Genomic DNA, 10,044 nt, shown 5'->3' with positions numbered 1-10,044 from the left:
AGACTTCCCCCCTGGAGCGTGCACCCCATGTTTGTGTTAGGGCCAGAGCTGGGAGGGATCCCGATGATAACACAGTTCATTTTTCTCTTTTAGTAAATGAGAAAAGCCAGCCTCACTCATTATTTGCTAGGGGTCCCACAGCTTGGCTCGGCTGACATCTGAGCCATTGCCACACCAGCCCCCTCCCCGCCATCTCTCACCCCTGCCAGAGGAAATCATCCCCTTCCTTGGAAATGCTGCAGGGTGTCACTGGGTCTCCCCGACCCCCTCCCAGCACCCCCAACCTCTGACCTGCTGGTGAATGGTGGCTGTTGGCAGTCAGCCTGACCCACCCCTCAGCCTTGGAGGGATGGAGTGAAATGATCGATGAGTTACAAAGTTTCGGCCGAGGTCACTGCCTTGCAGAAATGATCTGTCAGCAGATTTCTCCTGGAAGGAATGTTAAAATAGACCAGCTGCAGGAATGGGGGGCAGACGAGGGGAGTTCTTAGCAAATGAGGTGCTGAGTGAATTCAGGGTTTTAACTGGGTGACTGAGGGAAGTGTCGATGAAAATAACATTGTACTGAGCCTTGGTATGTCATCCATAAAATGGGAGATGCCCCTAGAGGCCCGGCAGCCCTGGCCTGTGTGGCTCTGGCTGAGCGATTGCCTGCTGCCATGGCGGGAGCTGAAAGAGGGGTCTGCCCTGGCAGTGCCAGTCCCGCCATATTTGTGTGTAAGACATCTCACTGTGTGTCCTTGCCCCTGCAGGGCCCCTGGCCACAGGCCCACCACAAACCCCAACGCGTCCAAGTTTGCACAGAAGATTGGGGGCTCTGAGCGCTGCCCCCGGTGCAGCCAGGCGGTCTATGCTGCAGAGAAGGTGATCGGTGCTGGAAAGGTACGGCAGTGGAGTGGGGGGTGTGAGTGTGAGTGTGTGTGTGTGTGTGTGTGTGTGTGTGTGTGAAGGGGCTGGGGAGTTGGAGGCAGGCACCTCCCTGAAGTGTGGATCCCACATTGTTGCAAATGGTGCCTTAGCTCTGCTCAGGGCAGCCCCAGTGCTGGGCTTCACCCCTTCTAGGGAGGGAGGGGCCCTTTGTTCCTGGGTTGCTTATCTGCAGGGAGCCCATCACAGTAACTTCCTCAGGTAGCTAGGTCACCACAGGCCACGCACAGGGAGGAACCGAAGGTTGGCCTGTTTCTGGTGTCGGGGACCAGAGTCTAAGGGTGCACAGGTGGGTTTCAGAGGGTCCATGAGCTCTCTACAGCTATACGCAGTTTTATAGGAACGTGTCTATGTATGGAAAATCCACAGTTCCTCTCAGATTTTCAAGAGGATTTGCGATCTGCAAAATGCTAAGAACCACCCAAAAACATACATTCTGTGGGGCTTAGACTCCCAGAAGCCCATCCATGTTTCTCCAGGGCAGAGGTTTCAAGGTCAGGGCTTACCGGAGCCTCCTGGGAGGCCTTTTCTGTTTCCAGCATAGTCTGATATACCCCCCAGCCAAGTCAGAATCCCCATGGTGGGGAGGGCAGACACCCCTCAGACAGGCAGCAGTGGGCAGGAGGCAGGAGAACCCTCGCCCCAGGCTTTTTTGTCTCAGCCTAGCAGTCCGAAAAATCACAAAAGAGGAAACCACTCTCCATGGCCAGAGAGGATTTCTGGATCCTCAGGGAGTCCTGGGATAGGGGATGACTCGGTCAAGATCCAACGACAGGCTTAGGGAACAGCATCCCCTGCTCCTCAAATTTCTGTTTTTAAAAAGGTTTATTTATTTACTTCCTGGTATGGGGCATCTCACAGCTGGACCTGAGTGGACTTCAAAACTCAAGTCTTGGGGGACCAGCAGTTAGCATAATGGCTATGTCGCTGGACTCCCATGTAGTCGACCGCAGTTCCTGTCTCGGATCCGGTAGCTTAAAACTCACACTGGGCGCGTGTGCGTGCCCAAGATCCCGAGAGGAGAATGGAGGAGGAAGGATTGTGGCGTGGCCATCCCCCCTGTGGGGGGTGATTTCTCGCTTTCTGTCTCTTTGTCTCTCTCTGTCTGGCGAGCGCATGCGCCCTGTAGCAAAAACCTCTCAAAAAAAAAAAAAAAAAGCTGGAGTCTTGACCTTGAGGATAGGGATCAGAGGGAAAGGGATGGAGCTAAGAGAAGCCAGTCTACGTGGTAGGCTCTCAGTCCTCAGAATCAGGGTTGGAGGTGGGTGTTATTACCCCATTTTACAGATGAAGACCCCGAGAGTCAGGAGGATTCAATACTTTGCCTAGGTCTCCTACTTGGAGGTCACCAAGCCCGGTCAGTGTGACCCAAGCCCTTGTTCTCACTGTTGCCATTTAACCCTTTGGACAGACCGTTGGGCAGCTGGAAAATGGGGGGATTGTTACCCTGGCACAGCGAGTAAGAGCTCGTCCCAGCTGTGCCATGTACTAGCGTGGACCCTTGGGCACGGTGAGCCTCCCTGAGCGTCTGTTCTGCATCTGTAAAGAGGACCAGGTGTTGGAACAGTGCGGAGTGGGCAAATGACAGCCCTGACAGACCAGGTGACTGTGGAGGGCAAACGAGATCATACATGTGTCCTGCAGGGCAGCGCCTGGTGTGCGCCGGGTGCAGGTCGCTATTGTTACTGCTGTTTCCTTCGGGGACTCTTGAGAGGTCAAAATAACAGTCCTTGCCATTGATTAAATAAAACAACACCAAGAGACATTCATATTATTAGGTTGGATTTTTTGCTTTGTCTCACTGTGCAAATAGAAAATTATATGAAAGTACCTAAAAATGGCTGTTTGTATTATTTTGCGTATACGGTCAGTTAAGGCTGTATGAAGAAGAGTAAGAGAATTTTGCATTCAAGCAAGAGAGGTAGAAGCCCCCACTCTCTTTTGCTGGGCCAAGAAAGAAATTTGGGTGTGGGGCTGACAGTGGTAAAAAATGAAGCTCTGGGCCAGCAGTCTGGCGTGGTGGTTGCAGGTGCTGGACTCCCATATGGCCAATCACGGTTCAAGTCCCAAACCTCGTGGTTGGCTTTCTCACTTTCTCTCTCTGTCTCTTTCTGGCCAGATTAGTAACAATAAATAAAGTTAAATAAAATAATTCTTAAAAACAAAATAAAACATGATGCTCTTCAAGGCTGACTCACATGGGAAGGTTTCGGTTCACTTCCAGAGACCTCCCTGAGTATGCCAGGGCAGGCACACCCATGATCCAGGGCCGACTGAGGCTGCGGTGCATCACCCCTTGGAGACCCCACTGAGGGTGGTTTCTCTGTCTCTTTCTCTAGTTTATAGAAGAAGTAAATAAGTAAACTTTAATAATTAAAAAAAGGGGGACCAGCAGTTAGCATAATGGCTATGTCGCTGGACTCCCATGTAGTCGACCGCGATTTGAATCCCGGACCCAGCAGCTTAAACTCACGCCGGGCGCGTGTGCGTGCGTGCCCAAGATCCCGAGAGGAGATTGGAGGAGAAGGGATTGTAGTGTGGCCATCCCCACTGGGGGGTGATTTCTCGCTTTCTGTCTCTCTGTCTCTCTCTGTCTGTCTGGCGAGCGCACGCGCCCAAGAGCAAAAATCTCTCCAAAAAAAGAAAAAGAAAGAAAAGAAACTTTCTTTAATCACAAATTAAAATTTAACATTTACTTTAATGATGAAAGAGGCAATATTTTAAGCCATGTAAGCAATACCTTGACTCTGTCACCAACATTTGAGGAGCAGGAAGTACTCTGAGGTGCCCTGTGAATGAGCAGGGGACTGAGTTTACTGGGGTGGGTGCTGTGAGGCGGGGTAGTGGTCTTGGCCAGCCTGGAGAGCTTGGAGTGGCAACCCCTGCCTTACAAAGGCAGTGACTGTTGACACTGCACAGGGCGCTGGGGGCAGGTCTGAGACCCAGGGCCCCATCTGGCTCTCTGGGTGCTCCCCCACCCCTCAGGCACAGCAGTGGGAGCCCATTCGGACTCAGGAGGCCAGAAAGTCCTAGGGGATCCAGCTTCTTCTGTTGCCTCCAGCCTGGCACCGGGCAGCACCTGGGCACCAGGCTGCTGGGCTGAGGGAGGCACTTCACCTTTAGAAGGCCTCATTTAGTCCTGCCTGCTCCCTGCCACCTGCTGTCCCTAGGCTCAGCAGAGCCATCCACGTATCAGCCCCTCTCCTGCTCCGCTGCAGCTCATGGGAGCTGGCTGCTGGCCTTGTGTCTGGGCCAGTCCCCAGCAGCGCACACCTGGGCCTCACTTCTCCTCTGGGAGGCTGTCTACCTGTGCTACCTGTGGGCCCCCTTAGAGGGCCTCTGTGGTCTCAGAAGAAACCACTCTCCTAGCCTTGTCGGCTGAGAGCAGACATTTTGCAGAGCCAGCCTCCTTCCAGAGTAAAACTGGACAGCGCTACTCAGGCCTCCTCTGGGCCAGGCCTGGGCCAGGCGTTTACACTGGTGAAGTCCCTGAATGCCCCAGCTGCCTATGAGGGAGAAACTGCCGCCCCACTTGCCCAGAGGGGATGGTCTTTGGACAAGTGACGCTCCCAGGTATGAAACCTCAGAGAATCCTGGTGACAGGTGCCGCCTCTGTGGCCAGCATTTTAGGTTTAAATATCCAGTCCTCATGTCCCTCTGCAAGGTAAGTAGGGAGGTACCGGATGTGGAAATCCTGGAGGCTGTTTGACTAGGAAGTGGTGGCATGAAGATGGGTCCGAGGCTCTCGCTCACTCTGCTGTCCACAGGCAGAGTGGGTCTGGAGAAGACTTGCCTGGCCCTGCCTGTGGGGGACAGCTACCTTGGCAGTGATCACCCCGTCCCTGGCGTCCATGGTGTAGTTGGTGCCACTGGGCATTTGGCGAAGATGGTGCGAGGGGAGTGGGTCTCCCTGCCACCTCCATGGGCAGCACGTGGGCCGGGTCCTCAGCAGCCCCAGCTGGCCAGCCTGCAGAGCAGCTGAGCCCTCCCACACGGCTGTGCCAAGGGGAGGGGACTGCGAGCGGGGTAGGCTGGTGGCTGGTGGCAGCTCAGTCTCCTTCCTTACCTAGTCCTGGCACAAGAGCTGCTTCCGATGTGCCAAGTGCGGCAAAGGCCTGGAGTCAACCACCCTGGCCGACAAGGATGGAGAGATCTACTGCAAAGGTGGGTGCTTTTTTTTCTTTTCAAGAATTATTTATTTAGGGGCAAGCAAATGGCAGAGTAGTTATGTTACTAGACTCTCATATGGTCGACCATGGTTCAAGTCCCAGGCCCAGTAGCTTGAAACACACCAGAAGCATGTGTGTGCATGCCCGAGATCCCGGGAGGAGAGTGGAGGAGAAGGAATTGCAGCATGGCCATCCCTTCTGGGAGGTGATTTCTCACTCTCCCTCTCACTGTCTCTGTGTCTCTCTCTCCCTGTCTCTGAAAGCATACATACCCTAAGACAAAATTTTTTAAAACTCTATTAAAAAATATATTTTTATCTGTTATTATTACTATTTTTAATTTGCTATAAGGCACGTATGCTCACCAGAGAGAGATACAAAGAGAGAGCAAGCTACTAGGTCCGGGACTCAAACCTCATTCAGCCATGTGGGAGTCCAGTGACTTAACCGCCACACCACCCACAGTGGGTTCATTTCTGAATGAAGATCAGGAGGCCCGAGGGGGCGAGGGGCTTAGCAGTTTTCCCCTGCTGGCTGTAAACTAACCCCGACCTCGAAGTCCAGGAACACCTCGTATGTCCTGCATTTTCCAGATGAGCACACAGGCCCAGGGTCAGAAAGCTCCACCGGAGCCATGTGGCAAGTTGGGGCCAGGTGAGGACTAGAACCTGGGCCTCTAACTCCTACTGCTGCTCCCAGAATTTCAGTGGCAGGGAGAAGGTTCATTGAGATGGGAGTACTATGGAGGTGAGGAGGTGCTGGTGTAGTTTCCTTTTCCAGAGGTCTGCCAGGCACAGGGGTGAGGCATCTTGGGGAGCTGGGCGGAGGTATGGCTTAGGGTGGGTGCACACCCTCACCCCTCTGCTCTCTCTGCAGGATGCTATGCGAAGAACTTCGGACCCAAGGGCTTTGGCTTTGGGCAAGGAGCTGGGGCTTTGGTCCACTCCGAGTGAGGCGGCCTGGCTATGCCCTGCCCACGCCTGTGCCCTTCCCTCGCCTTCCCAGCAGCCTCAGAGACCTCAGGGTTCTCTCGCTCGCTCTCTCTGCCCTGCCACACAGCACTAATGACTTGAACTTGGGGTCTGGCTCCCTGTGGTCTGGGAGTCTGCCTGAGGCTCCATCCACTAGAAGGCTCCCCCTGCCTGGTACCCGACACCCCCACCTGTTGGAGGTCCCAGAGTTTTCACTAAGGTGTGGCCAGTCCCCACCACCACCACCACCTCTGCCTTGGCCTCCCAGCTAAGAGTCCTCATCCGGGACAAGACACCTCAGCCCAGGGCGATAGCAGCGCAGGCCTGTGGTCGGGGGGCAGGACCGAGATGGGCCAGTCCCAACCACCACCACCACCTCTGCCTTGTCCTCCGAGCTAAGAGTCCTCATCCCGGGACAAGACACCTCAGCCCAGGGCGATAGCAGCGCAGGCCTGTGGTCGGGGGGCAGGACCGAGATGGGCAGGAGGCTGTGGTTTGTCGACCCCGAGGCTCTCCTCTGTGGGAAAGGGAGTGGGTTTCTTGGCATCCCTCAGAAGACACCTGAGACGTCCCAGCTCCAGGAGTCATCTGGGGAGGCGGAGAGGTGTGCAGACAGAGTCACGCCAAAGAAGAGCCACCTGCCTCGCTAGGTCGCCTGCCTTTGAGTCTCTGTGGAACTGGTGCCCTCCCATTTGAGGCTGGAGGAGAATAACCCAAGACCAAGGCTCCCCAGTGTCCGGACACCACCTGACCTTGGGCATGGAGTTGCCTGTTTGTTGAGGGTCGTCCTGAATCACCGCTAGCACATATTCACGTTTCTCAGGGCCTGAACCCTAGGGTAGTGAGCACCCATCCTAACCCTGGGGTCGGAGGCTCCTCCACATCCCAGCTCAGCCCACACCAGTGCCCTGCTCTCGCCACGCCTGCTTACCCTGGGGTGCAGAGGGAGGAAGACACCCCAGCCTCATCCGGACACCCTTCTCTCTGCACCCAGTCCTCAGACCCCGCCAGTTTCTCCCTACTCGTCTCTGGCCACTCACCCCATCCCTTCCAGGCCTCAGGTCAGGAGCAGAGGAAGAACGGGGAGTGGAGGCCTCACTGCTCCTGGTGACTGAAAGGACAGCACTGCCGAGCTGTCACCTGAAAGGGCCACAGGCCCTGCCGAGCTGACTTCTCATCTGGTCAATAAAGTCCTGTAGGACAGAACCTTGCGTCCTTGCCTGTGACTTAGCGTGTTTGCCACTCCCTGGGGCTGGGCGGGGTCTCAGTGGGAGCATGGGGTTAGCACAAGGCCCAGTGGGAACTAAGCAGGTTTGACCCTGCTTTTCTCAAGACTGCTTTCAGTATCAGTTCTTCTTCTTCTTCTTCTTTTTTTTTTTTTTTAATTGAATGCTATAAGGCTTTGGCAGAGAGAGAGAGAAATCACTTCCCAGGGGCATGGCCACGTCACAGTCCCTTCTCCTCCAATTCTCCTCTCAGGATTTTAGGCACTCATGGACATCGGACCTGGCGTGTCTTTTTTTCTTTCTTTTTTTGGAGAGGTTTTTTGCTATAGGGCACATGTGCTTGCCAGAAAGATAGAGAGAGACAGAAAGCAAGAAGTCACCCCCCAGGGGGGATGGCCACACCGCAATCCCTTCCCCTCTGTTCTTCTCTCGGGATCTTGGGCACACACGCACACGCGCCTGGTGTGAGTTTAAGCCACTGGATTCGGAACTCGAACTACGGTCGACTACATGGGACTCCAGCGACATGGCCATTACGCTAATTGCTTGTCCCCTGGCATGTCTTGTGAGCTGCCAGGTCTGGGACTTGAACCTCCAAATTGGCCATATGGAATCCAGATGCCTTACCCACCAAGCCTGTAGCTGGCCCTCAGGATCAGCTCTAACTGAACAACATAGCCCCAAGTGACCTGCCAACCAAATCCCACTGCCTTGTCCCATCTGGCCTCCACCCCCACATCTGGGAACTGTGTAGACTTGGGGATTTGAGGGGCTCGGCCAGGTCCCAGAACTATGCTAGGCACTTGTCCAGCCTGGAAAGCCCCTGTGTGAGAGAAACTCGGCCAGGGGAAGTTCTGTTCAAATCCAGAGTGCTCACTTCTGCCCAGGAGGGGAGGAGGCCGGAGTGGAAGGGGGCTGGGTGGAGGTGGTCGCCCAGCTCAAGCTCACCGTCCCCAGACTTTAGGGAACTCTGCGTCTAAAGGGCTGCAGTGTCCCTAATCTTAGAGACACCTGGCAGATGCTTTGGGGCTTCCCTGCTTCAGCCTTTTTTGAAGGTGCGCCCACATTCTGAGTTTGCTCACAGTACGTGGATGCTTTAACGAGGTCTCGTGCGCTACTCCCTGGAGTAGCAGATCTCCCTCCCCGACTCCAGGACAAGGACCTGTACTGCAGAAGACCCATGGATGATGCAGAGGTGACAGGGACATAGCTGAAGTCCAAGGAGAACACCAGCCTAGAAGGGTAGTGGCTGAGATCCCCAAGTTGGGTCAAGGTCATTCAACTTAATAACCCCTCCAGTTCCGGCCAGGAGCATGGCTCACGGAGGTTCTGGGTGACAGGTCCGTGCAGCCAGCGGGGTGGGGGAGTGGAGTGGGGGTTCCACCAGCAGGTGGAGCCTCCCGTTGTCTGGGCGGGGCCCAGAGGAGTGGCCAGCGTGGAGCCTTCCGGCCAAAGCTGGAAATAGGCTGCCCTCTGCTGGCTGCTGGAGCAGGCCTTTCCGTCCCGGCCAAACACCGCCGTCCTGGCCTCTGCTCCGCTAGCAATCCTGACCCGGGGTTTCCAGGCCAGCCCCACTGGGGGAAAGGCCGGGATGCACCTCCTACGAGGGACACCGGGCAAAGATGGAGGGCAGTGAGCTGAACGCAGCCAGGCCAGGAAGCACCCTCTGGGCAGTGAAGAGAATGGCGAGGCGGAAGGGCGCAGCAGGAGGGTGGGGCGCCCAGAAGCGCCGCGCACTCGGGGAAGGAGGGTCCTGCGGGCAGGGAGAGTGTTCAGCAAGTGCAGTGCGCGACACCAGGTGGTGCTGTGGGGTCGGGGCAGGAGGCAAGAGGTAGGCTCCCGCGCCTGAGCACCCTGAGCTCCTGCGCGCGGGACACGCACCTCGTCCCCTGGAGGGTCTGCGCGCTAATAGGACCCTGCGATAAAGCAAACCCAGGAACTGACCCGAGGAAGAGGGTGAGCAGGCCTCGATGTCCGTTCAGGTACTTTCTCCTGTTTCTACGATCCCCACCAAGGCGTCCAGGGCTTCAAGGAAAGGCCTTCGATGGGAGCAGTGCCCAGCGGCTAGAGCTGCGGCGCCCTGGTCTTTGGGGCGTGATGGGAAAGAGCTGTCCCTTCTGGAGCGAGGCAGGCCCCGCCCCCTCGGCCTTTCCACCTGCAAGACAACAACCTGACTGGGTGGCTCGGTCGGGAGGAGAGGTGAAGGAAAGGGACCAGCAGTTAGCGTAATGGCTATGTCGCTGGACTCCCGTGTATTTGACCACGGTTCGAGTGCCGGACTCTGTGGCTTAAACTCACGCTGGGTGCGTGTTCATGCGTGCCCAAGATGCCGAGAGGAGAATGGAGGAGAAGGGATTGCGTTGTGGCCATCCCCCTGGGGGGTGATTTCTACTAGCTTTGTATCTCCCTGTCTCTCTGTCTCTCTCTCTCTTTCTGGCGAGCATATGTGCCCTATAGCAAAAAACTCAAAAAAAAAAAAAAAAAAAAAAAAAGGAAAGTGGCCTTGGCAGGGGGATAGTGGGGAGCGGGAGAAGTCTTTGAGGGGGACCAGAAACCCAATGAGGTGGCCTCCAGACCTGGTTTAGGCAAGATGGTGGCACCTGTGCAGCAGGGTTGAGGGACCTTCAGAGACCACCTACTGGGCAATCTGCCCCTCCATGCTCCCCATCCCCTGGCCTCACTTCTAAACCCACCCCTTTGTGAGAATCACTGGGGGAGCAGTTGAAAGTAGGTTCCCAGCCCCACCCCCCA

At 55.7% G+C, this 10,044-nt stretch overlaps 1 protein-coding gene and 1 long non-coding RNA gene across 3 annotated transcripts in view; one reads left to right on the top strand and one right to left on the bottom strand.

Annotated features, from left to right (window-relative positions):
- Positions 1-6,419, top strand: part of CSRP1 (cysteine and glycine rich protein 1) — a 13,761-nt gene extending 7,342 nt beyond the window's left edge. Inside the window, exons 4-6 of the mRNA XM_006155474.3 lie at positions 753-882; positions 4,998-5,091; positions 5,973-6,419. Coding sequence (XP_006155536.1) covers positions 753-882; positions 4,998-5,091; positions 5,973-6,049 — 301 coding nt within the window. The 3' untranslated portion in view covers positions 6,050-6,419. The remainder of the gene's footprint in view (positions 1-752; positions 883-4,997; positions 5,092-5,972) is intronic.
- LOC114009084 (uncharacterized) overlaps positions 1-10,044 on the bottom strand; it is a 29,698-nt gene that overhangs the window by 5,273 nt on the left and 14,381 nt on the right. For both annotated transcript variants that reach the window (XR_003550559.1, XR_003550558.1), the window contains exons 4-5: positions 9,238-9,448; positions 292-429 (exon numbers count right to left, since the gene is read on the bottom strand). This is a non-coding gene — a long non-coding RNA (uncharacterized LOC114009084). The remainder of the gene's footprint in view (positions 1-291; positions 430-9,237; positions 9,449-10,044) is intronic.

The sequence above is a fragment of the Tupaia chinensis genome, unplaced genomic scaffold (genome assembly GCF_000334495.1).
Source record: "Tupaia chinensis unplaced genomic scaffold, TupChi_1.0 Scaffold000453_2, whole genome shotgun sequence".
NCBI classification, from domain to species: domain Eukaryota; kingdom Metazoa; phylum Chordata; class Mammalia; order Scandentia; family Tupaiidae; genus Tupaia; species Tupaia belangeri.
The sequence above is the reverse complement of the archived record's forward strand: the minus strand, read 5'-3'. Positions and strand labels throughout refer to the sequence as shown.